Source organism: Lichenostomus cassidix, chromosome 1 (genome assembly GCF_008360975.1).
Source record: "Lichenostomus cassidix isolate B80296 chromosome 1, HeHo_3.0, whole genome shotgun sequence".
Lineage (NCBI taxonomy): Eukaryota > Metazoa > Chordata > Aves > Passeriformes > Meliphagidae > Lichenostomus > Lichenostomus cassidix.
This window is the reverse complement of record NC_139479.1, coordinates 16,042,708-16,069,074: the sequence shown is the minus strand read 5'-3', so window position 1 is coordinate 16,069,074 and position 26,367 is coordinate 16,042,708. Positions and strand designations below refer to the sequence as shown.

Here is a 26,367-nt window from a genome sequence, read left to right as displayed (position 1 = left end):
ACTGAGTTCAGGAATGTAACAATGTTTGTTATCAATGTTCTTACATTTCTAATAAGCAATAGGAATTAATAAACTATTTGCTTGTCAATATGGTCAAAAGGAAGACTACAACCATTAGACATATTTAACTCAGAAGAAAAAGGAACATCAGAGATTAACTTCTCCCTGCCATTTAATTTGATTTTTTTTTTAATAGAACAGATTTTAAGACTTAGAACCCACTACCTCTGTTTAAGGCTATTCCCAAATAACTCTGCCAACGTAGCTGTCAACATTAGCATCATACACATCTAAGCCATTTGCAAAGCTCTGTCCAGGAAAAGAGGGGGGATGATTTCAACAACAGGTATAAATCTTGAGTACATGCCACTTTAGGACTCTTAAACCTTTCTTACAGGGCTCAAAACGAAAAGCTCGCTGTGATTTCAGCAAAAACAGCGATTTCCCAGCGGCTTCAGGAAACGCGTTTACTTGAAATAAAACAGAACTCCAGGTGGTCTGGGAAGTCACTTGTAAAAGAAGGAAATAGTTAGGGGAGGGAGAGCTGAAAGAGAATACTGGAAGAAGTCCTTTCGCTGCGAAGTGGCACACGAATTACTCTTATCTCCAGGCGCTGCCTGCAGCAGGGATTGCGGGCGCCGCAGCCCAAACGTGCGGCACCACGGCGGCCGAGCAGGGAGGCCTCTCACTTACGTAGGTGCTACAGGCGGCTGCTCCCACCGGAGCCCGGCAGCGCAGACGAGGAGCGCCCGCCGCGGGGCGGGGATGGCACCTGCCCGGGGAGAGCGCAGCGCCGCGGCAGCGCCCTGCGGGCAAAGCGCCTCCGAGCGCGGGGCCGGCAGCGCCGAGCGGGGCCGGGCGCGGCGCGGGGAGGGACACGCGTGTGGGCACAGACGGACGGACAGACAGACGCACGGACAGACCGGCACACCCGCCGGGGCCGTCCCGCCCGCAGGCGCCGCGCACCGCTCCGCCCTGCCCGTGCCGCCCTGCCCGCGGCGCTGCGGCGGAAGTGGCGCACGCGGAAGGAGCGCGGCGGCCGGCTGGGTTTCCGCACGGCGCCGCACGGCCCGAGCGGAGCGCCAGCCGCCTCAGCCATGTTGCGCGGCCTGGGCAGCTGGCTGGGGCTGGAGCGGGCGGGCGAGGAGCAGCTGCTGCCCGCCGGCGAGAGGAGCGGCCCCGCCGAGCAGGACCGGGAGGAAGAGGAGGAGGAGGCAGGGCTGGCCGCGCAGGATCAGGGCGAGCTGCAGGGGGACTCGGAGGCGCTGCTCAGCCAGGCCAAGGGACTCGGCAGTGAGTGTCCGGGGCTGCCGGCTTTCCAATACCAGCCAGGGAAACAAGGCTGCAGATGTGCCTTTCGGTTATAGCCTTCTCCAGAGCTGTTTGTAAAGGAGCGGCATTGCTTAAGTATCTGCTTTGTTGGCACTATGGGAGGAGGTCTGTGTAGAGAGAATAGGCGTGTCTGTGTACAGTAATGTACTTTTTCTTGAACTGCTGTGGGCTTTTGCTGTTTTTTCATAGGATAATAATGGGGTATGATGATTTTGTTGAACATGTCTGCAGTCTTAGAAACACAGAACGGTTTGGGTTGGGAAGGACCTTGGGGATAATCTCATTCCAACCCCCCTGCCATGGGCAGGGACATCTTTTGCTAGACCAGGCTGCCTAAAGCCCCATCCAGCCTGGCCCTGCCAGGGATGCTGCCAGGGATGGGGCAGAGATGTAATCTGCTGTAAGTAAAATTCTTGCTTTACTGCCGTGTACTCTTGGATAAAATTAATCCAAAGTACCGATCTATACTCATTACTAAAGGCTTTTTGGGTTTTTTCAATTGATGCTCTGAAATTCTGGATCAATATTATCTGAGAGGTTAATCAGAGCTGGTTCTTAACTGTGTTTTGTCTTGGGCAAGCTGAACTGCAGCAGTTTAGTCTGTACAGTTTGGTCGAATACCTGTCTAGTTGTGGTTAATTTTAATTGCTAATTGCTCTGATTGTTCTAATCTGCTAATCGCTGTGATTGTTCAGGAAAGAAAAAGAACTTTGAATTTCAGGGGCAGAATAATATATATAAGTATCCCATAATTTGCACTGGAAGCAAAAATTTGGTTTAGTGGTCCATGGGTTCATTGTCTGTGACACCAGGGTAGATTGTTTCTTGCTGTTTTAACATGTAACCCTAGAAACATCTGTACGGCAAACAGTCAGGGTAGCTGGGTAGAAAGACTTCCCTGGCAGATAAAGAATTTTACTGGTAAAACCAAAGCCTTATAGACACTATTTTTTGCTCATTATCATGCAGTTACAGAAGTTATTGCTAATATGAATATACAGTTTTGCTAATAGGAAATAATAATAGAAATATTGCTAGATACATATTCGTAATACAGGCATAGACTTATAAGATGGAGGGTGAGTTTCTTAGTCGTTTGAAAGTGTTATTTTCCACTACTAAGCCTATTCCAGGGGAGTTTTTCTAAGAATTCATACAACCCCTTCTGCAGTTTTATAAGTCCCTTATTTCAAAGGAATATTTGCCCTTATTGGAGATAAAAAGCATTTTGCTTTTCAGCCTGGTTCCAAGACTGGCCAAAACTACTTTGTGCAATAGTGCCAGAACATCACCAGACAGCAAATGTCTCAGCACCTCTTGCACCTAAAGTAATTGCATATGAGAGAGTTTCCAGGGATACATGAAACAACCAATAAAAGCTGGTAGGGAGGAAGCAATCCTGTAGGCTGCTGCTTCCTCTACTTTAATTAGGGTAATAATACATGTGTCTATATCTAAAGTGTAGTAGTTAAGTTTTTTTTTATACCTGAATCATGTGATGGATTGTAAAGTGTGAAAAGAGATTTAAAAGATGCTAGTAAGTACTTGAAGGATGTTTGGTTACCACCATTCTGTGATTATAAGTGAAAGTTAAATATAAAAAATGGCCTTGTTTAAGGATTGGCTAGATCTATGCATATTTTGGTATTGATTTGGTGATATCTTAACAAAAGAACATTTCATCCACCACAAAGAATAGTCAGCTTTCCAAAAGGTGACATCAGTGTTCTAAAGTAACTCATTCTACCAGTGGCTAACAGCCATGAGTTAAAGGAACTTTTTTTTCCCCACAATAAGATTATTTTTTACTTTTGTAATCCATAGGGAAACTGGATTTTTTGAGAGTTCTTGAGAAGGAAGGTGGTTTTTTTGTTTGAAACAGAAGCACTGGAGTTTGGTTTGGGTTTTTTTTCTTTTTTTTCATTTGTTTGACAGCTCCCTGTATAAAAGCCAAAGGTGATTTTCTGGAATAACTGAAATGTGTGACTGCTATTGAGCTGACCACCAAGCAGCACCCCCAGATCCCTTTCTGCAGGGCTGATCTCCAGACTCTCCTCTCCCAATTTATATTCATCCCAGGTGCAGAATCCAGCATTTATTCTTATTAAATTTCATGTCATTGATGTTTGCCCAAGTGTTCCAATCTATCTAGATCGCTCTGCAATTATTTTATTTACTGTGGCACTGACACAATGTAGGTGCTGAAGCTGAGGTACTACAGTCCTAATGCAACTGTTCAGATACAATAAAGTGCTTGTGACATCATATCATCTGAGAAATGATACCAATGTGTTCAAATCTCTTGTCAATAAGGTGATATTTGTTTCTGAAGGTTTAGGATATACATGTTGCTGCTTGCAAGTTTGTTCTTCTTAATTAAAATAGAAAAATAACAGTGCAAATCACCGTGCTATGTAGTTCTTTCCCTGCCACCTCTCTTCACTTCAGCACTGCTAATAAAAAGAATGTGAGTCCTTGAGAATATTTGTCATTGCTGTTTTGACATTGAATATATTCAGAAAAATGAGCCAACAGGGCCACAGAGCTTTTTGTGGAGCTAAAGAGAGGAAGACAGTGCAAAACAGATAAGGGCAGACCTCAAGAGCAAGCTTCTATGCTTAGACTTTTGGAGGAAGTGTTACTTGGCTGAATTTTTTCATGGGTTTGCTGCCTCAGTTTATGAGACTTTATTGTGCATATTGATTTTCTTAAAAAATATTATGTTTTAATACTGTGGCTAAGTAACTTTATGGATTAATGTCTTCAGAGTACTTATATGAACTCAGAAGAGACACATTGCTTCGGAAAGCTGATCGGAAAGAAGGATTTCAAGGACCATTAGGAATGTTTGATTTAGTAAACAAGGTTCACATATAAATATTTGATTTACAGAAAATTGTGATCAACCAAACAATTTGATCATTGTCATTAAGAATATAAACTAGAAAAGGATAAATAGAATTTTAAGAGTTTTTTGTAGGCCAGAAGCTGGGTTATTTTGAAAGAAGCTTTTAAACAGGTATCCAAATGTCTAAAGAGAAGGAAAAATAAATCTAGAAAGAGAACTGGATGTAAAGAAATCTATTCTCAGGTCTTTCTTTTTTTGTCTTTGAAAGGTTACCTCTTCAATTTTGCCAGTGCTGCTACAAAAAAGATATCCGAATCTGTTGCTGAAACAGCACAGACAATAAAGAAGTCTGTAGAAGAAGGAAAAATTGACAGTATCATCGATAAGGTAATTTATTTCTACATACTAGATCTGAAAGATCTGTTTGCTTACCATGTTACGTGTGGCAAATCTGGTTTTTGATAACATTTCTTTAAGCTATCTTTAGATGTTACATTTTCCAAGAAATATTATGCATCTCCTGTCATGAGGAATTATGTGACTAAAATGTTTATTCATGGTAGACTTGCCAAAAAATGGTCACCTTGCTTTACTCAGTGCTGTGGCTGTGTTTGTTCAGTTCCCTCAGGATGTTGAAACGCTAGAGAAAGACCAGAAGAAAATATGAAAAATGCTGACACAGGTGGAAGGGCTGGAAGATTTTGAGACAGGCAGTTGAGGAATGTCTGTTCCAAGATGTATGGACTGGTTTCTTTTTGCCCCACAGCTTATTTAGTTGGAAAAAAGGGATGAGGTAGCTTGCATCTTAAATGCATCTCTGCAGCAAATGCCAGAATTAGCTTGGCACTGTGGATATTGTATCCTACAACCCTAGGGTTATACAGATACAGTTTCATAAAAACCGGTGACCTAATGAAACACCTTGTTATTGTCCTGTTCCTCTCCCCACCCTGACCCTGCCACGTGGCTCTTGCCCTCTCTGTTCCTATCAGCTCCAGCTGCTTAATTTGAGTCAGCAGTGCTTTAAGCCACAAACTTGGCAGAAGGAAAAGGGAAAAAAAGGCAGCAACAAATGCCATGTAGTGTTCTGGGTTTGCTTTTGAGAGTAGCTTGGAAGGGAAAGGAAACTGGCCAAAACCATCCCAGCTGTAGTACAACTGTGCATCCAAGGGTGTCTGACACAGGTTCTGGCCAGTTCCCTATCTATATAATAATAGCAGAGATCTATTTCTTTCTATAGTATGTGAGAGTCTAAAGTAATTTTGATCCACATAAAAGAGGAAAATTCAAGTAACAAGGTTATTTTTTAATTTAGTACACTAATTATAATGCTCCTAAGAAACTGTAGCTAAGTACCTACAGCATATTTCATGCCTAACACACCATGTTCTTTTTTCTGTGAATGTTGTAGAGTAATATAAATTACCTCTTTAGATTAATAAGTATTACATATAGTAGAAACAAGATTATAGCTGTATCCTCATAAAGCTTTCTTCTTATACTGTATAAATTATTTTATTCCATTAATAGAAAAAAATTCACATAACTTAAAACCAGAAGGAACCACAATTATCTGTTTGTATAACTGACACTACTGTAGTTCTCTTACTGACAGTAATCTTAAACTAAAACACTGAGTTACCGAAGGAAAAAAAAATAGGAATTTACTAGATTTAGCTTGAAGAGTTGTGTGCATTTTGGCAACTTGTTAACAGACCTCACTGCATAAAGTTTGTATTTTGTGAGTGGTTTAAATATTCATTTCTAGCTTTATCTTTTTTGCCTCTGCTTTCAACCACAGAACATTTGCATTCTCATTTCTAGATTATGGCATGCCAAGTTCTGAGACCATTCTCCATTTTTTGAATTCTAAATTTGATATAGAATATTTCTGATTATGATCTCTTTAATGAAAATTTCTCAACAACATAAATGGAGAAGTTCTTCTGTTTCAGCTAAGCAGGCGTTCTGAAATCCTACTTTACAATTTTGGACGTCCAGTTTCTTGCAATGAATATATTTCTTAGGCAATTCTTGAAACTCTTGAAACTTACTGTAAGGCCAAGGGTATCTTTAAGTGTTTAGTGCTTTAAAAATATGTTTAAGTCTAAACAGTCTGTGTTGTCTGTATTTGATTTAGTAAGACAGTAAATGGATATGCATAGTATGACAATGTTCAAATTATAGCTAAGATTTTCCACCTTTTTTCCTTGTCCCCTGAACTTGATGAAATTAAAAATATCATTTTGAAAGCATACATTATAGTTTTAAATGCAAAATCAGGTGTTTCAGTGAAAGGAAATGTATGATTGACATGAAACACCTTTAAATCACAAAAAGGGCCACCGCAGATATAAGAATATGCACTGTGTTTGAAAGCACTTTCTGACTGAACATAAAACAAGAAGAGGGATTTTTTGTTTTTTAATTGTGGTTCCCTAATTTTTATTTTAGACAATTATTGGAGATTTTCAGAAGGAACAGAAGAAATTTGTCCAAGAGCAGCAAAATAAAAAATCAGGTAATGCATGCTTTTTTTGATGATGCCTAACATCACATAAGTGAAAACTTGCTGATAGCTGGATAATTGAGCTATACTTAAAAGTAATCTATAAAAACACCAATTAATGAAACACATTATGGAAGAACTTAATGCATATGGTGGAATAGGAAGATTATATTTTTAAATAAGGTTAGTGTTACATTATCTAGATGGTTTAGATTTGCTTTTTTAACCAAATTCTGCTTTATGAAATAAACTCAAGGATCACCATGCTAGCAAAGCTGATCTCTGGGTGCTGCTTTGCACGTTAAGCCTGTGTATTTATTGAAAACAGGAATGCTGATTTTCTTCTGAGCTTCAGTGATCATGCCACATTTTCATAATGAAATTAAAAACATGGATTAGGGTTTGCCCTATACTATTTAATTACTTTTGCTGCAGGAGTTACTCTGCTTACATTAAAGGCATAATTGCTCCTTTGCTTTCCCATAATTCATGTGCTTTATAATTATCTGTGACCTAAATAATTTGAGTTAGCCACCCATGGGCTATTGACATCTGTGGATCTGTTTGTGAATTTAAAATAAGTACAGTTATTTTCTCACATTGTTTCATCATTGACTTCTATAATTTTTAACAAGTTACCTAAATGCAATAATTTCTGACAGTTTGAATATGTAGTGACTCTGTTGTTAATCTTGAAAATGAGCTGGTTTTAAATGAATTGTGATAAAATTTTTCATGGTGTCTATATTTATGTCTGTGTTAGTCTGTTTTCTTCTTGCAAGATTGCTTATGAGATTGTGTTGTGTGTATTTCTGTCTTTTTGTCTGTTAGTAAACTTGGGCTTCTCTTAATATATTTCTAAAAGCTGCTTGAAAATAGGCAGCTATTGGCCAGAGGAGGAGTAACAGATGGCCTGACTGAAAGAAGCATTAGCATCAGATGTGGATCCATGTGGGTGAAAGATCTTGCTGACACCAGCTGCATAGGCAAATAGGTGTTGTCAGTTTAAAAGCACAAAAGTTATTTGTTAACCCCAACAGGTGCATCATATTGTCTCTGTAGGCTGCATTTGTGTTGACAGTGAAATGATTAATAAATACATCTACAATAGTTTATTTTCCTCTCTGTACAGCCTAAAGAGCTATTTTGAAAATATCTGCATAAAGATATAAATGAGCTGAACTCTGATAGGCTTACTGAGTGTAAAACGGGTTGTAATTCATAGCAAATTTATAAAATTTTTCTTCATAGTTAAAGAATTGGTGTCTTCTGGGTGTAAATTATTTTGCAGACTTAATTTAGACAGAGTTTACACATTTAAAGTGAATCTGGAATTACTATTTGCAGGCAACTTAACCAGTGATATGGCACTACTTCAGTAACTAAACTAAGAGGCACCAAGTTCTGATAGGTGCAAGCAGCAAAGTGATGCTTTAGCAGCTTATGTAAAACAGAGGCCAAACAAAGTTAAGAGAATAAAAAGCAGTTATATTTATTGAAGGACCTTCAGGTACATTTAGGACACTCACAGCCCACCCAAAATGGACAACTGGTCACAGGTTTTTCACACTTTATAAGTTTTGTCTATTTGCATATCAGAGGTTACAATTACAGCTTCAGGTAATGAAGTCAATTACTTCAAGTTTGCTCCCCGCAATTCACTGTTGTTTGCATATCTTGGGGCCTGAGACAGTAAGGTGTCCTTGAGTTTCAGGCTTAGAGAGGAATTGTTTTGTCTAACAATGAGAGAACAGTAGCTTAGCACCCTATATGGAGTCTAGAGTTAGACTCTAAAGAATTACAGGATTACAGATATATGCAAAATATAGGAGCTAAAATCCTAAGGCATCATTCCCCCCCTTTTTCGAGGCTTGACAAGGCCTCTACCTTCTCAGGTCTCTTTTCTAAATATCTACTTTTAGTATGTATCTAACAGCAATATACATCTAACAATGGTTGATATCTAACAACAGTAATATTTTACACAGCCAGCTATCATGCAAGCAAAATTATGATTACAACTACTATGAACAGTTCTTTAATCCAAGGCCAGTTTGGTAACCATGAAGTGAGGGTGTGGAAGATACAATCAAAGCTCAGTGTATTATATCTTTGAATGTTATCTGATGAAAGATCTGATTTGTAGACAAATCTTTGCTGATCCTTCCACTTTCGTCTACATGACAATTGTTGGCATTTGAGTACAAATCTGACAGTTTTTATTAAAAAGAGTTTTGGATACATTTTGGACTGGAATCATATGAAAATTTTGCTTCCAAACCTGAGTCATGGTTACCAACTGTATAGATAACAAGCACAGAAAAAAAACAACCAAAAAAAAAAAACCAAAAAATTTAAACCACATCATCCTCATTTTTATCAGTCTGTGTTTTTCCAGTCGTTTCAGGAGCAGAAGCCTTCTTAACTCAGGAGCAGTGAATCCAGGGTCCTTTGCCAGTGACTTTGACTGTGGTGAGGGTAGTCAGCAGGACTTGGAATGGTCCTCTCCACTTGGCCTGTAAAGGATCACTGTCCCACCCCTTAACACAGACCCAGTTTCCAGGTTGGAAGGGATGTGCAGGTGTGTCCAGTCCTGTGGGTCTGGTTAACATGATGTAATTCTGGAGTTCCTGCAAAGTGGAACTTAAAGGTATTAGGTATCTCTGTAAATCAAGCTTCCCCCTCATGAATTTCTCCTGGAACGTGCAGAATTTGATATGGCCTGCCATACAGTATTGCATTGGGACTGATTGTATCCCTCTGCCTCGGCTGTATGCGGATCCTCAGTAAAGCTATAGACAAGGCCTGATCCCATGTCATGGATGTCTCGTGACAAATTTTACTAATCTGGGTTTTAAGGGTTCCATTCATATGTTCGACTTGGCCACTTGCTTGGGGCCTGTATGGTGTATGCAGGTCCCAAGTAATGCCCAGAATCCCACTGATTTCCCTGACCACTGTTGCAACGAACTGTGGTCCCCTATCTGATGACATCCCCAAAGGAACCCCAAACCTTGGAATTATATGATTGAGCAAAACTTCTACCACCTCCCTTGCTGTATTGGTATGACAAGGGTAAGCTTCAGGCCATCTGCAGAAAGTGTCAACTAATACCAACATGTACCTGTATCCCTCCTTCGTGGCGAATCAGCAAAATCTACTTGCCAGTAATCTCCAGGAAGATCCCCTGTCTTTGTTACTCCTAACACAACTCTTGTTCTTGTATAAGAACTGTTCTGACTGCAGATTTCACACTTGCTTACTTCTGATTGTATATTATCAGTCATTCCCTTTCCTATTACTAACTTTTTTGGATGTTTCAAAGGATTTTCAACCCCGAAATGTATGCTGTCATGTTCTCTTAGAGTTAACTCCTGGAGAATCAGGAGTGGGACTACAGCCTGGTTCACTGGTGTGACAGCCCATCCATTTTCTGTGATCTCAGCCTTAAGGAACTTAATTAACTTGTGGTCTGCCTGATCATACTTTGGCGTGAACCCTGATAGATCAATCTCTTTTTGTGGTATCACTGTGAGAATACCTTTTTCTGCAATTCCTCTTGCTGCTTTATCAGCAAAGCGATTTCCCAATTCTGGAGTGGTTTTCCCTTTTTGGTGACTCCTACAATGCATGATAGCTACTTCTGTAGGTTTTCTGATGTTCTCCAAGAGGGAAAGGATGTGTTCAGCATGTTTGATCTCATTACCTTGAGCGTTCAACAGTCCTCTCTCCTTCCAGATGGCTCCATGGGTTTGGACAACCCTAAATTCATATTTAGAGTCAGTTCATATATTTACCTTCTTTCCTTTGCTCAGGTCCAGGGCCCTCATCAGTGGAATCAGTTCAGGTTTCTGTGATGACATAACTGAAGGCAAACCTTTTGCCTCAGTTACTTTATTTGTGGTGGTTACTGCGTAGCCTGTGGTCCTCTTACGCTTTCTCATGAAGCTGCTCCCATCTGTGAAGAGCTCCCAGTCTGGATTTTCTAGGGGCACATCCTTCAGGTCTGGTCTGCTGGAATAGACCTCCTCGATTGTCTGCAAACAGTCATGCTCAGGCACATCGTCAGTTAAGGTGGAGGACAGAAACATGGCAGGGTTAACTACAGAAGTTGTTTTAAGGGTAACATCATCCTGTTCCAACAACACAGATTGGTAGTTTAGCATTCTGCTAGGGGATAGCCAGTGTCCCCCTTTTGTTCCAGCACAGATATCACGGCGTGCAGTACGTACACGACAATGTGCTGCCCAAGGGTGAATTTACAGGCTTCCTGTATTAGGAAGACAGTTGCCACCACAGCTTTCAAACACCCAGGCCACCTTTGGCTAACATTGTATAGCTGTTTTGAAAAATAGGCCACGGCTCTTCCTTGGTCTCCAAGGTGCTGTGCCAGTACCCCCAGAGCAACATTCAGTCACTCCTATTAGTAAAAAGTTCAAAGTTAAGTCAGGCAGCCCCAAAGCTGGAGCTGACATCAAGAAATGTTTCAGCTGTTTTAAGTGCAGCTCTTGTACTCTCTGTCCACATAATGGTTCCCTTTTCAGCTGCTTGATGGGCTCCATACAGAGGTTTTACCAGTAGGCCATAGTTTGATATCCACAAGCAACACCAACCTACCATTCCCAGGAAGGCCTGCATTTCTCTCACAATGTGGGGCTCTGAAAGATGGCAGATGGCTTCTTTCCATTCTTTGTTGAGTTGTCAATGTCCACAAAAGATCTCAAGCCCCAAATAAACTACTGTTTCCTTGGCAATGTATGCCTTGTCTTTGGAAACTCTGTATCCACTTAGCCCCAAGAAGTTTAACAAGCTTACAGTGAGTTGAATGCAGTCATCTCGCAGTTTAGCTGCAATCAAGATGTCATCAACATATTGAAGAATAACCCCTCCTGGCTCTTGCCTCCTCCAATCTTCCAGTTCCTTTGCTAGCTGGTTTCCAAATATGGTTGGGCTATTCTTTAAGCCCTGGGGTAGGACTATCTAAGTAAACTGGCTTTTTTCCCCCATTTCAGGGCTTTCCCACTCAAAAGCAAAAAGCTCTTGGCTGTTTTTATGCACAGGAATGCAGAACAAGGTATTCCTCAGGTCAATGACAGTAAACCACCCTAATTTGTCTGTTAGTGTGGTCAAAAGAATGTAGGGGCTTGCTACAACTGGGTGTCAGTCCTCTGTAATTTTGTTAGTTGCTCTTAAATCTTCCACTAATTGACAACTCTCACCATCAGCTTTCTTTACTGAAAGGATGGATGTGTTATACTTAGACTCACATTGCACTAATAACCCATGTTGGAGAAGTTTTTCAATTATAGATGCCAGTCCCCTACGACTTTCTAATTTCAAAGGGTATTGCTTTTGCCTCACCTGTATGGCTCCTGGTTTGAGTGCAGTACTCACTGGTTCTGCTCATTTGGATCTTCCTGCAACATCACTGGCCCACACTATTAGGTTGAGATCATTTTCAATTTCAATGGGGATTTCACCACATTTTTCCTGTATAAGAAGTGCAGCAACTTTGACAAATTTAGTCTCAGGAATTATAACTTGTACACTCCTTACTTTTTAAAATTTAATTTCTGCTTCCAGTTTCTCCAGTAAAATCCCTCTCCAGCAATGGTTTGGGGGAGTTAGGCATATAAAGGAATTGGTGAGTTACCCAGTGCTTCCCCAATTTGAATTTCAAAGGTTTGAAGAAACACCACGTTTCACATACCCCAGTAACCCAAATAACATTTACAGTATCATGATTCAGTTTCCCTTCTAAAGTATTTAACACAGAATATGCTGCCCCAGTATCTACCACAAATTCCATGTCATCTTTCCCCAATTAATCTATAACCAAAGGTTCTGCAGGAGTAGAAGCCTTCGGTCCTTCTCATTCTGATTCCTGTCCAACAGCCAGTTGGGAAACTGGGGATTTCTTCTTCAACACTGGACAGTCCTTTTTCCAATGTCCCTTTTTCTTACAAAAGGCACACTGATCTTTGTCCAGAGGGAAAGAAGTACTCCTGGGTGGCTTCCCTTGACTAACTCTCCTGCTGCGATGATGTTTAACTTTGTCACTTTAATATCTGTCATGATACACCTTCCAGGCTATGTTTAACAATTTACTCATGTCCTGAATATCATCCTCCTTTTGCAGCCTTTTTCTTATATCATCTGCAGCTCGATATATAAACAGGAGAGTTAGACAAAATTTTCCCTCATCTGAATCAGGATTTAGCTTTGCGTATTTGATTGCAGCTTCTCTTAGCCTGTTTAAAAAATCAGTGGGAGATTCATCTTGGTTTTGTTTTATCTCGTATAACTTAGACCAATTTAGAGTTTTAGGAACACCATGCCTTAACCCATATACTATGAGATTCTGGTATCGTTTTAGCCTAGCCATTTGGTCTGGGTCATTTGGATCCCAGCCTGGATCAGCCGTTGGGAAGACTTTGGCAATGGTGCTCTGAAGTATTCCAGTTGCTATTTGTGCCTCTAGAGAAGTTGTAATAGCCTTATTAACCATCTCTCTTTCAGTGCGATTGAGCAGTGTGTCCAGCATAGCCTCCAATTCATTCCAGTCAGGGTTCTGTGTGACAATTGCTCTCCGTACTAAGTTAGCCACCTTGTCTGGGTTTTCTGTGTATGTCCCAACACTGGCTTTCCACTTTTCTAACTCTACAAGAGAGAATGGGACTTTTATGTATATAGGCCCTTGATTACTGACAGCCTGTCTCAGATGGGCTTGTAAAACCGGTTCTTCCCCTTCTTTAGGTCTCGTCTGCTTAGCTATCAGACTACATTCTCTCATGGCTTTCTTTGCTGTTTTCCTCTTTTGTCTAATTGCTGCTCCCTGATCCTCCTCTCCGGAGGAGTTATCTGAGTGAATACTACTGTCTGTTTCTGTTGAATCTGCCATTCTAGAGCTGTCTGGGCCAGTGTTACGCCCCCGTGGGGCCCGGGTAACCCCGGTGCTGCTGGCTCTGCTGTTGCAGGGCATGCGGTCATCTCCTGAGCCCGTTCTGGCGTGAACGGCATTGCCATGGAGACTAAAGTGTGAGTTGTTACCTGTGAGAGTGACAGAAGGGCTGCCCTCTTGATGGGAGGCTGTTCCCCCTGGCTCCACGCGCAGGGGCTGTGCTGTTGGACGCAGGGAGTGTCCCCACCCACCTGCTAGCCCCGCCTGCAGAGGTGGTGCCCTTGGCTGAAGGCTGTGTCCCCCGGCTCCCCCAGACCCAGAGGGGACTTTTGGAGGGGCGGTAGGGAAAGGTGGAAGCGGCGGCTGGAACGAAGCCAGTGAATCCGGTTTCACTGAGGTCCCGCTTTCACTGAGGGGCGGTCCATAAATATCCCCTTTTCGCTCCCCTTTGCCTTTTATCGGTGGAGGTGTTGCCACAACCGCACTCCCGCTCGCCGCTGCTCCCGGAGGAGATTGTGGTGGAAGGGGGAGTGGCGGCAGCGGGGGTGGGCCTGGCACGACCGGCGGTTCAGTTCTCAAAGTAGGGGCTAATAAATCCATCTCTACTCCTTCTCTTTCCCTCAGACTAAAAGGGATCTTTTCCCTTTAATGTTCTTTCCCTTTTTTTCTCAAAAGCATTACATGCTGCTCCCTCTCAGATCTCTGTAGCTTTAAACCACATGATAGAACTCTAAAAAGCTTAGCATATTCAAGCTGGTCCAAATACTGGTGTTGGCATAGGTGAGACATCAGATTTAATATCAATTCCTCATCTAAGCTGCCAAATTTAGGCCATGTCTTGTTTTTCTCTAGCTTATAGGTCGGCCAGACCCACTCTGATAGTCTAATCAATTCAGCTTTTGAAAGTAATGGTTTTTTGCAAAATAATATCTGCCAGTTTTCTAATAATAAACTTAAAGGGGAATTTTTAGGTATTTGAGTCATATCTTCACGTGAGAAGACACACCCCATGTCTACACTTATAAACAGGAAAAAATCGCAGAAATAAAGCGAAGCAACCTCAGGACACACATTAATAAGAAGGGAGAGAGAAAAAACAAGAACGAGGAACACACAGCATTTGAACTGTCTACCTCCAGACTAACAGTGTGGGACTTAACTCACCACACCAGTGCTGGCCCAAGGCCAGAACTTGCCACTGCAGTGCTAAAACCTGTCATGCAGAAGGATGTCTCCTCTTTCCACCCACCAAACAAATTGTAAGAAATCTCTTAACACCGAACCCAATTGCTAAACACAAAACACTGCTTTTCCATTCGCTTACTCAGGTGCCTCTGTGTTGGGTTCTTGGACTCTGATGCCACCTGGACTGTAGCCACTGCCCCCGAAAGTGCCGGCGGGGGAGGAGGGGGTGTAGCTGGGTCTCACTCGGTACAGAGGATTCTCAGGATTCTCAGATCCCATCTAGGTCGCCAGGAACTGAAGTCTAAGCAGGCTTACCTAAAACAGAGGCCAAACAAAGTTACAAGAATAAAAAAGCAGTTCTATTTATTGAAAGGCCTTCAGGTACATTTAGGGCACTAACAGCCCACCCAGGGGCTACACCCAAAATGCACAACTGGTCACAGGTTTTTCATAATTTATAAGTTTTGTGTATTTGCATATCAGAGATTAGTCTTCCAATTGCAGCTTCAGGTAATGAAGTCAATTACTCCAAGTTTGCTCCCCCCAATTCACTGTTGTTTACGTATATGAGGCCTGAGACAGTAAGGTGTCCTTGAGTTTCAGGCTTAGAGAGGAATTGTTTTGTCTAAAAATGAGAGAGCAGTATCTTAGCACCCTATATGGAGTCTAGAGTCAGACACTAAAGAATTACAGGATTACAGATACATTAAAAATATAGGAGCTAAAATCCTAAGGAATCAAATGAAATCCCTGCAGTTCTATTTTTACAGTAACAGAGATCAGCAACTACTTAATTTTTTTTTTTTACCTCTGATAAGCAAAGATCCTTTCCTAGGGTTTCTCTCTTACACCATGAGCTTAATTTAGGAAAAAGGAGCAATGACTTGGCCTGCTGGTGTAACTCTGCTTATTTTTATGACACTATATGTTACATTTTGCAAGGTCTGTTTTGTTATTTTGAGTGGGCTTTTTTCAAGTAATACACATGCAATTATCTTCCTCCTTTCAATAATAGAAGCAGCAGTGCCTCCCTGGGTAGACAGCAATGAAGAAGAGACAATTCAACAACAAATACTGGCATTATCAGCAGTAAGTATTTAATTTCCTATAAGCTTTGAATTTTTTTCTTGGAGAAATTAAAACCACTAGGGTTTTTTAAGTAAGTTTATTAAATTATATGTTTTCAATATGCTTTTAATATGTCTGTCAGTGCAATGATAATGTGCAAGAGTAAATAGTTGTCAGTTTCAACTTGAACCAAAGCAGATCCCCAATATAATTTTTATTAAGGCTTTACAGATTACTTTGCTGTTCTTGTGTGTGAAACATGGTGTCCTTTTTCTGATACCAGTTAATGACCATAACTGTGTTCTTCAAAGGATAAACGGAATTTTCTGCGGGATCCTCCAGCAGGTGTGCAGTTTCATTTTGACTTTGATCAAATGTACCCTGTTGCACTGGTGATGTTACAAGAAGATGAGCTTCTCAATAGGATGAGGTTTGACCTTGTTCCCAAACAGTAAGTAATTTCTGCTGGTAACTGTACCTTCTTGCTTTTAATGTGCCTGTAAATACTCATAAATTACTCCTTGTTCTTTTCACTTCCTTCAATTCTTTATGTTTTTCCAATATACATATATATATATATATATATATATATATATATACACACACTTACCTAGTAGTGTCTAGCACATGGAATATTGCATGTGCATTGCAGTTTAGCAATTGGAGGTAAGAAAAAAAGTGTATCTATGAGACAGAACTAATAAGGACCTGTTGACTTGAATATGGGAGAGGCCTTCAGTTTTTTAATGTCCAGTGTGCTAAATTAATTTTTTTTTTTGCCCAAAGAAAGGTAAAGGCAACAACAAAAATGTTCAGATCTGTTGGTGTAACAGATGTCCCAAAAAGGTCATTACAGTCAGAGACCCCCCTGGAAAATGGTAATAGAATGTGTACCAAAAAGCAGCAATGCAAGCAAGAATAACTGGAATTGGTTAGGAAATGGGAAAAGCTCTGCATTGCAGAGCATTATTCTAGAGCTGTTAATCCTTGTCTAGTCCCAGACTCTGTTCCTAGAGCTTGTTTCACAAGTCAGATTTCTATTTAAGAGGGAGTTCCCAATATTAATCTCCTTGTCTAAGGATGAGAACGGGAAAGGAAATCTTTCTTTGTGACATTTTCTGTTTTAAATCTCCTAATTTTATAAACTTTCCCAGCTCCTCATTCTATTTACCGTCTTCTCTGTTGTCAGTTCTGAAGATCTGCCCATGTTCTGTTATGCTTTGCCTTCAGCCTCTGGTCATGCTATCCTTGCCTTTTCTACCACATTGCTTAATTATTTTTGCCTGTTCTTAGTCTCAGTGGTCACTGTTTGCCTGAATAGGTGCGAAGGTAACTTCACTCTTTGTTTTTCAACCTACACAAGTTCCTCACCACAGATCTTGCCATTTCTGCCTCCTGTTGCCTCTGGGTTAAAGTTGGGTCTTTTCAGTCTTGCTGGAGGAATTTCAGAAGGAACTGTTTCCTGAGATATGGGATAGTCTGCCACTTATCAGAGCTGGTCATTTGCAAGATGGCAGTTTCTAGTTACTAAAGGTTCTGTAGATGTGCTGAAAGATGTGCAGATAGTGAAATAGTAGTGTTGTAATCTAGGAGTGGCTTCTGCTACCACAGATGTTCCAATTCCATCTGATATCTAGGGAAGATGTAGACAATTATAATTTGACAATAATGGAATGTTTGGCTTATGAGAGGAAGTAAAGACAGCCAGGGTCGTTTGGCTTGTTGGATTTGTTTATGTAATTTTTCAGGAGAGATTGAACAGCAAAATATTTTTCCATATCTTATATTTGTGCATGCTGTTAAACTTTAGAAAAAGTTATAACATTACTATTATAAGTTTAAGTCAACTGCAGATGTCTTGTGAGAGATCAAGAACTTCTACAATGATGGATTTTTTAAAATGTGTTAATTTCTTTAAGTTTTTACTTTAATAGCAGCTATGTCTACTTCTCCTCTCTCTGCATATTTAATTTTATTTCACTGTTAGATGGTAAAAGGATCCATATTCCAAATGTAATAAGCAAAATCTGTTTGTTCTCTCTAGTGTAAAGGAGGAGGTGTTCTGGAGAAATTATTTCTACAGGGTGTCCTTAATCAAACAGTCTGCACAAATCACTGCTCTTGCAGCTCAACAGCAAGCAGCAGGAAAAGAAGAGAGCAAATGCAGAGAAGAGGATAGTGAACTGAAAGGTATGGGAAACATTTGTTTTAGCACAGTTCGTTAACTTAATGTCATGCAGTTGCCTAAAATTGGAAGAAAAGCTTTCCAAACAATATTAAAATTGATAACGTAGAGAGCAGTCTTTTAATGAAAGCTTTCAGGTGAACATATGTGGATATGCAGCATTGAATTTTCACAATTTTTAGAAGTTTAATTAATTAGCATATCTATCAAGTATGCACAATAGGAGAATGGTTGCCCTGGATCTGCCCCACTGGAGCCCTTAGCCCTATATCTTGTTATGGTCACGAAGTATCTTATTATTTCAGCCCAGGTTCTGGTGCAAAACAGGATGTCCTTGTTAGAAATTCTTTTCATTGAAAATAAGACCAAACAGAATTCCAAGAATGTGGCATAATATGTGAGAAAGGGTAACTACTGTTCTAAAGTGTGAGAAAGTGCTAGAAACTATACAGCTATATGTTAAAAATCTAAAAAGCTACAAATATATTAAAAAAACTAACAATCTTTAGGCATCAGTACATGCTCACTGTATGCATCAGGTGCCATCACGCTTTTATCCTGGACTGCCTATTAAATCAGGGCTTTTCTCACCATACTTGTGTAGACTGGGGAAGAGGAGGCTCCTGGTGCTTTTAAGCTGTTTTCCAGTTTCAGCCAGCTTTGTCACAAGGGTGAAAAATCTCAAGAAGAGAAATGTTGTTCTTGGCTTCTAACAGCTCATGATCATTAGTGGTGTCAGGTGGGGTCTTCTGACTTGTCAGAAAGAAGTAGGAAATACCTTTGGTTCACTTGATCAGACAGCAGGTACTAGCCAACCCAGCCAGCTGGCAGATGGTTTGCTCTTGGCTTTTGCTCATCCCTCACACCAAATAGAAGTTAGTGAGTGATACAGTGGTAGAAATACTGTGGTGGTGGAGGCAGACACACATGCAGGGTGTGGAAAGGCCCACAAATGTATTTTAGAAACAGAAAAAATGGGGACCAAGAGGCTACCTGGGATTCAGCCTTGAGATGAAAAAGCTGCTTCAACAAAGGTGTCTTCAGTTACATTGATCAGTTTTTCCAGGTGATTCTTACTGACCCTAGGAACCACTGGACCTCTTTGCATGTTAGCAAATTCTGCAAGCAGGAATATTTGCAGCGTAAAGAGTATAAAGCAGTTACTGGCAGAAATGCAAAAGATAACCAGTAACTCATTAAATCTTAACCTAGGTACGTGCACTCACCACCCCTGGTAAGACACCTGAAGGATCTTAGCAGGCTGAGTAGGCATTGGGCAGAAGGAGAAAGCCTTTGCTGCACCTTGGAACAATTCTCATATCCCCAGTATCAATGAACTGTCATTCATGAAATCCACTAATACTTTTGTCCTGTTGACACTGCTGGCCTGACTGATAGACAGCTGATCACTGCCAAGTTAACTTCTTTTTCCTCCCTTTTGAGTATAGTATCTTTCCATATAGGTATTTTTTCTCCTGAGTCACCTTTCTTACTCTTTTTACAGACTTTTTCACAGGTATTTGCACAACTTAGCAATTTTCTGCACAGTGTAAGCTAAGGTTATTCAGCTGGGCCTTGGCTCCTTGGATGGGCAGCTGAACTTTGGGGTGAAGGGGAGGTTACAGATGGAATTACAAGGCTGGTCTTCCATGCTGCATGTGGGCTTTCGTTGTCAGTTTGTCCCGTGTTTGTCATAGGTTCTGTCTGGAGTGCGCTTGTGTCAGCCTAAGCAAAGTCCCCAGCTAAAGTGAAAAAAGTAGTTCTTTCTGAGTTAATATCCAAGCAATGCTGACAGAACAGGCTACTCCAGAATTTACTGCAGACCAAGAGGCACTAATTCCCACTACTTTTATTCAGGACTGTGGCTAGCACAGGTTTTTCCCATGAGAAATTTTCTTGTGTTTTATAAATAAAGATAAAGTTTGGATGTTGTTGGAACAGTGTCCCAAAACTTGGGCAGTGCAGGCCTGGCCAATCAGGCCTGGGGGAAGGCTTCTGACTGACCAATCTGGGTGACTTTTGAGAACTCTATATATGTGATGAAATCAAAACAATAAAGGTCATTCCTTCTTGCTACTGAGAACTGGTGCTTTCATTACTCTGCTAGCTGCTCAACAGCGACACAGGACAGTTGTTTACTGTCCCAAAACTATGCCTGTTTTAACTGAAGTGTCTCAACTGTACAAAGAGAGCACTGAACAACAAAAATGTTATGTTTGAGTCATCCAGATTCTTGGAAATTACCATTCAGTCAAAGTGAAAGTTGCTGGATTCTAGTAAAATTCCCACTGTGAATAAACCAAAACATATCTTCATTAAAACAAAAAAACCAAACTCACTGTCTTTTAGCCTGCTGCAGCTCTTCTACAGTTCAGACCACTAGTGTGGGATATGCAGGTAGATTTAGTGTCCTAATGACTGTATGTTCTGTAATGGCAATGATACATATACCAGACTGTAGTAAATACATGTTTTGTTTGACTCAGAAATTGCATAGATTTGGGAAGCTCTGAATCATACGTGTTATTTTTGGCTTAAGGAACCTTTTTGAAGGTTGGATTCCCTAATTGGAGGCTAAAACTAGAAATAATTGCCTGTTAGTAGTTCTCCATAATGTTCAGGGTTTCTTCTTAAAGCTGAGTGTCTATAAAATAGAATTGTTAGCCTTCCATTCCTCTGTCTCCTCCTCAGCTGCTCTTTTCAGAAAGTTAAATTAGCGTGGTTGATGTGAAAGGAAAAGAGAAGAGACAAAGGGACACATTCTGGTGAAAAGGCTATGTAAGATCTATTACAAGATGCCAAGTTGTAGCCCTTCTCTAGGTATTAGTAACTCTGTACTTGGGGAGCTAAGTTACCCTCTGATGAGAGCACACCAGCAGTGGAGGAGATGCTGCCAGGCCAGTAGGTCAGAATGGTGCTAATGGTACACCAGTCACACCTGACTGGGGCACAGCACAGTGTAGAGCAGCTGTGTCCCCTCTGCACAAGAGCAGCAGGTGGGGCCTGAGGCACCTTTTTTGAACAGCACAGAGTTACTGCCATGTCCTGCAGCTTCCCCAAGCAGGGAATGCTGGAGCCTCTTTGGCTGCAGTGTTGGGTGCAGTCAGAGATCCTCTGGAGACTGGGAATTAGAAGAAAGAGAGAAGATAGGACAGAGCAGTGGGCACTGAGTATATGAGCAATAAAAACAGTGACAGCTACCAATTAGGGAATGATTTTAATTACAATTGGTCTTAATTTTAAAAATTAAACACAAAAAAATTCAGAAATTGCTGAGTTAGCAGGAAAGGTCCACCTGGGCACCCTGCAGGGAAGCAGAGCTGCAAGCTCAGAGCTGCTTTGCGTGTGTAAGCCAAACAGAACTGCTAAGCAAGCACTCCACCACTAGCACAGCCTCCCCTGTATGTTAATTGTTCTTGGAGCCACCTGGCTCTTCATTGTAACTCCTCTACCCTGAGAGCTGAGGTGGTTCTTTACCTGCTAGGGAAAAAGTGTAACCTTGCTTGTAAACAGGCTTTGTCTTCCTAGCACCATGCTCTAAATACAGAGTGCACAGTGAGTTTTCTTAGGAAACTGGGACCAGCTTCTAGGGTTTGTTTCTCAGTGACTTCCTTTGCCTGTGTGAAAGGTAATGCTGTTCTCATGTGCACTTAGGAGTGTGCATAGCACATGTGCAGTCTGGCGTGCCCAAGAGCTAACTGGCACCCATATCAGTAGTAGTACCCAGCCAGGGTAGTTTGAGAACTTCTGTGATAAGACAGTGGCTGGATTTCATGACCAAGTCTATGCATTTGTAACGTTAAAGATCTCAGGATGTGGTTTTGAGGGTCAGAGGGGTCCTGTCCTTGAAGTTTGGAGTCGTAATGAGGAAATCGCTTGCTAAATTTGTCTTAACTAAGAATAAAAAATTGCTTCTCTTTGACTTTGTTTTTGCAAATGGTTCACCTGTGGTTAAATTCAGCCTGTAACCACAAGGTTTCCTTAAAATGTAGTATTTCCTTGTATATTTAATAGTTACGTAAATTAAATGAGATTTTTATGTATTTAAATGTAATATTTTTTTTTTTCCTTGATAGAAACAGTACGGCCAAAAACACCACCTGTTACAATAAAGCCTCAAATAAAATCTCAAGAGGTAAAAATGCTGTTATATTTTATCTGGTATTTAGTATATGAAGCTGTTCCTTAATAAGTAATTATGCATCTTTTTGAGTAAGTTCTGCTATGAAACCATAATAATATAGTCTCTGACAGTTCCAACCTGCTGCTATTTTGCTGTGATATTAATTTTAGCATATAATCTTTAAACTCATTTTCAGTAGCAGAAACAGTAGTTTATCTGAAGAATGTTTTCCTTAGCATCCTGCACATTGTGATATGATTTTACTGTCCAGAGTGAAATTTCCAAAATGTTTGGAGTAGAAGGTTAGCCATTGAGACATGAGTAGTACCTTCATAAAAATGTATTTGTGTACCATGTTCTGTCCAACTCTTCAAGCAGTAGTCAGGCTGAAGTAAAGGAAATCTAAACGATGCATTGCAACAGCAACACTGTTTTATTGCACTTTTGCTTGGTACTGCAGAAATCTTTACCTTAGACACATAATGACCCTTGTTCATTTCTGGATTGTAAAATTGGTGCCAGAGAATACTCTTGGCAGAAGCAGAGCTGTGCATTCACTTGCCAAAAATGTGCAGTGGGCATAGATTTCCAAAGAACAGTCCTCTCTTAATCTTACTCCTGTGTAGAAAACTGTTACTGAATTGTGGTTAAATTCTTAATATTTAGATCTGGTTCTTAACTACTTATGAGTTAATTATTGTTTCTGAAGATCACAAAATCAGAATTAAAGTTGTTAAGAGACCACAAAAAGACAGCCTAGAATGTAAAGCAGATCATTTTCAGTATAACTATCTAACATTTTTGTTTGTACAAAAATATTCTTAAGGAAAAATAGCCAATAAAGAAAAATAGTTGTGAGAGTAATGTGTTTGGGTTTTGCCAAATGTATTTAAAAACAGTCACATGAGTGGTAGTATGTATTGGTGACTTTTTTTACCTGTCTGAATAAGTTTATACTGAAGTATCTTGTTGCAGGATGAGGAAGAGATTTCCACAAGTCCAGGTGTATCAGAATTTGTGAGTGATGCTTTTGATGCCTGTAATCTGAATCAGGAAGATCTAAGAAAAGAAATGGAACAACTGGTGCTAGACAAAAAGAAAGAAGAGACCTCAATAGTAGAAGGTAAAGCTACTATTACCTCTATTTCTTACATAGAAAAATTCTAAGGTGGATATAAAAGAAAAAGAAATTGTAATTCAGTTTAGGAAAGTAGATTGGTGATGTTTTTTTCCAAAGAGTGTGAAATTACCTGCAACGAGATATTGCAGAAATTATTGATAATTTTCTCCATGGTCAAACCACATCTTATACAGAATGTTAACTGTGAGTGGTTTAAATCCAAAAACCTAAGAATTTTAGGTCACTCTTTTATGAAAGTGAGTGTGAGGTATTTTTTTCTGTTTATCTCCTCCTTTCGCTGTCTTCTGTTTCATAGGTTCTTCTGTATATTAATTTTTTTCTTTAATCAACAATCTTATAGGTAAAGTACAGTATTTGGAAGTCAGGCTCTGTTTTCTTCTTCTGGCACCAGCTAAAGAGGCAACATTTGCACCAGACTATGAGCTTGAAGAGGCCTCTGCCTATAAAGGTTTACAGGCATCTGGAATAGTTAAAATTTAACAAATAGTTCTGAGAAGTATGAGAATAAATTAAGTGGAGCTTATTAATTAAAATAATTCAGAAGGACTAATATCAGTGTAAAGAGCATAAAAACAGTCTGTTATGTGACTCTGGCTGTACACAGTTTACTGTGACAACACTTGTATATGTAGATGTTTACCACAAAATTTGCAGAATTTGCTTACAATGTGCTTTGGATTTTGCTGAATCATTGTTGTCTGATTTTTTTCTCTCGAATACATAGCCAAGCTTGAGAAATTGTAACAAGTAGTATCAGTTTCTCGCATCTAGTTCTTTGATGAAAGTGTTTCAGTAGGTCATTAATGTGTTACTTGTGCAGAGAAATCTCAGCTGGCCGTACTGACTTGGACTCTGGAACTGCGTACCTTCCGATCCAGGCTGAAGTACTAACCAGCATGTAACACATCCAACGCCCATCTCCTCCCCCACACGCTTGCCTATGATAGGTAGAGCTAATTAAAACAGAGATTAACTACACAGGAATGCCTTCTGACTCATTTTTTGCCCTGAAGTATGAAATATGATTACCTTTAACCCTGATTAAATGAGCTTGCCTAGCTACAAATGTCAGTGAGGAGAGTACCTTCTTTCTAATTTTAAACTAAGTATTTGATTATTTTAAGTATTTGATCTTGGTTTTTGGTTTTTTTCCATGAGAGCATATCGACACTTTTACAGATTTCATATTTTTATGGAGATTTAAGATTGCAAAGGGTGATTCCGTTGATAGTAGAGTGAAAGATTGTAGAAAATGATCTTGCAAAGTGACACTCATAATGACATACCTGTGTATTTGCTTTTTATATCTTTATTATAGTATGCACATAGGAATATAGGCTTGTATATTAATTAATTCCTACTTGTGATCAGCAAGATGGTGAATTTTCTGATCTTGAAGTTTGTTTAGTTTTTAAGGAGAATTGTCCATAATGTTTAGGGAATATAAGAGAGATTCATTGCAAATTCATCTAGTTTTATATAAATAAGCAACATTCAGTATTATCAATTAAATTCTTACACGTCATTTATGTCTTGTAGAAGAAACTGCTGATTGGGAAAAGGAATTGCAGCAAGAGCTTCAAGAGTATGAGGTGGTGACAGAATCAGAAAAGCGTGATGAAAACTGGGATAAAGAAATAGAAGAAATGCTGCAGGAAGAAAATTAAACATTTTCTCAAAATCACTATTAACCCAAAGCTTTTTCAGAGGACTGACATGGATTTCTGCTTTCATATTTTGCTTACAAAAATATCTTCAGAAGACATAAAAGAATCTAAAGTTGTTATAATTCCATATGGGAATACAACCTGTAATTCTGTTCTTTATATGAGCAGTTTCTGAACTTCTATATTCTTCAAAAGAAAAAAAAGAGGAAGCAGGCACTGCAGGTCATATGTCATAATTAAAAGTGATAACATTAATATATGAAGCAATGGTTCAGTTTGAGGCATCTTTAGGTGATCAAGAAGCTCTTCAAAGAGATTTCTAAAATCTAAGAATCGCAGGTTTTTTTGTCTACAGCCTTCTGTTTGAGATGTAAAAATGGATATTGTAAGTAACTTAGTCCTTGAAAACAATTCTCTCTTGACATTTGCACTCTGATCCCTGTATAAACTGTAAATGTGTACTATTTTTAAGATACTTGTAGCTGGTAGATTTCACATGTATTTAACTTCCTTAATGTATGTAGCCAAAGAATTTCTAGAAAACCCTATCAAATAACTTTCAAGGATTTGGTAAAACATACTAATGCAGCCTCCAAAAGAAGCTGATTATATATCAGTCCGGTGGCAAACATTTAAGCATTAGGCTAGAGTTAGAAACTGCTTGAATTAAATTGGGTTTGTTAATCATATTGAGATACTGCCTTTCCCCACAGAGAGAAATGGTTTAATGCATTCTTTCTGCAGAAGGCTGTTATGTTTCCATTTAATTTTACTGTCTGAGCTGAGAGAGCAAATTAAATGCTTCTCTTTATTTTAAGTGCTGAAACATTTATGTAAAAACTTTCTCTGGTTTGGACATCTTTATTAAATACTGTAAATATGTATAGAATTGGCTCATTTATTTGGAGGGAGGGGAGAGTGAGAAACAAACATTCTTCAGACACAGATTTAAAAAATAAACTTTTTTACAGTGCTTACGACATAGAATTTAAATTAAAAAATAGGGAGTTTTTCTCTAAAAGGTTTTTGATTCTTCATAGGCATCTGGATGTTTCCTGTGATTATACCATTAAGTCAGTATCTTTATATATATAAATGAAAATTTTATGTTCTGTTTGTCATCTATTTCATAAACTTCAATGACAAAGCATTCATGAAACTCCAAATACAAAGGAAAATGGGTAAAATTAAGTAGGTCGGAGCCATTAAGTACAATTGAATTATAGGCATGTTACATACAGTGAGCTCTGTCTTAATGACATAATTCTGCAGAAAACTTTTGTAAAGAGACTGAAGAGATTATAGCTGTAATTACTCAGTCAATATTCATCCCGTGGGAAATGAAAAGAGCTAAGTAGTTTCAACTGCTGTTACTGTAAGAAAGGACTATTTAAAATTGTCTCCATTA

General features: G+C 39.7%; 3 protein-coding genes and 1 long non-coding RNA gene across 6 annotated transcripts in view; 2 read left to right on the top strand and 2 right to left on the bottom strand.

The window, feature by feature from the left end:
- CTPS2 (CTP synthase 2) overlaps positions 1–992 on the bottom strand; it is a 63,231-nt gene extending 62,239 nt beyond the window's left edge. Inside the window, exon 1 of the mRNA XM_085051374.1 lies at positions 694–992. The gene's annotated coding sequence lies outside the window, so the exon portion shown is untranslated. The remainder of the gene's footprint in view (positions 1–693) is intronic.
- Positions 1–26,367, top strand: part of LOC146444257 (uncharacterized) — a 271,742-nt gene that overhangs the window by 75,109 nt on the left and 170,266 nt on the right. The window lies entirely within an intron of this gene.
- Positions 1,033–26,071, top strand: SYAP1 (synapse associated protein 1). Its single transcript, XM_085051419.1, has 9 exons — positions 1,033–1,293; positions 4,449–4,567; positions 6,635–6,701; positions 15,791–15,864; positions 16,155–16,294; positions 17,888–18,033; positions 22,105–22,163; positions 23,127–23,274; positions 24,832–26,071. The coding sequence occupies exons 1-9, from the start codon at positions 1,098–1,100 to the stop codon at positions 24,957–24,959; spliced, it is 1,077 nt and encodes a 358-aa protein (XP_084907545.1). The 5' UTR covers positions 1,033–1,097; the 3' UTR covers positions 24,960–26,071.
- LOC146444262 (uncharacterized) overlaps positions 8,157–26,367 on the bottom strand; it is a 28,148-nt gene continuing 9,937 nt past the window's right edge. The window contains exons 2-3 of one of the 3 annotated variants that reach the window (XR_014849848.1): positions 12,051–15,090; positions 8,157–9,319 (exon numbers count right to left, since the gene is read on the bottom strand). Coding sequence is in view for 1 of the 3 variants with exons in the window: in XM_085051387.1 (XP_084907513.1) it covers positions 12,751–14,190 (1,440 nt within the window). In the remaining 2 variants the exon portion in view is untranslated. Of the gene's footprint in view, positions 15,091–26,367 lie in introns of all 3 variants that reach the window. The other 2 variants (XR_014849849.1, XM_085051387.1) reach the window with 2 other exon arrangements.

Bases quoted from the DNA above. Each gene is read 5' to 3' on its own strand.
- SYAP1 (XM_085051419.1), top strand. From the start codon at position 1,098: ATGTTGCGCGGCCTGGGCAGCTGGCTGGGGCTGGAGCGGGCGGGCGAG. The intron at 4,568-6,634 runs GTAATTTATTTC...TTTTTATTTTAG, and splicing joins TTGACAGTATCATCGATAAG to ACAATTATTGGAGATTTTCA. The intron at 16,295-17,887 runs GTAAGTAATTTC...TGTTCTCTCTAG, and splicing joins TTTGACCTTGTTCCCAAACA to TGTAAAGGAGGAGGTGTTCT.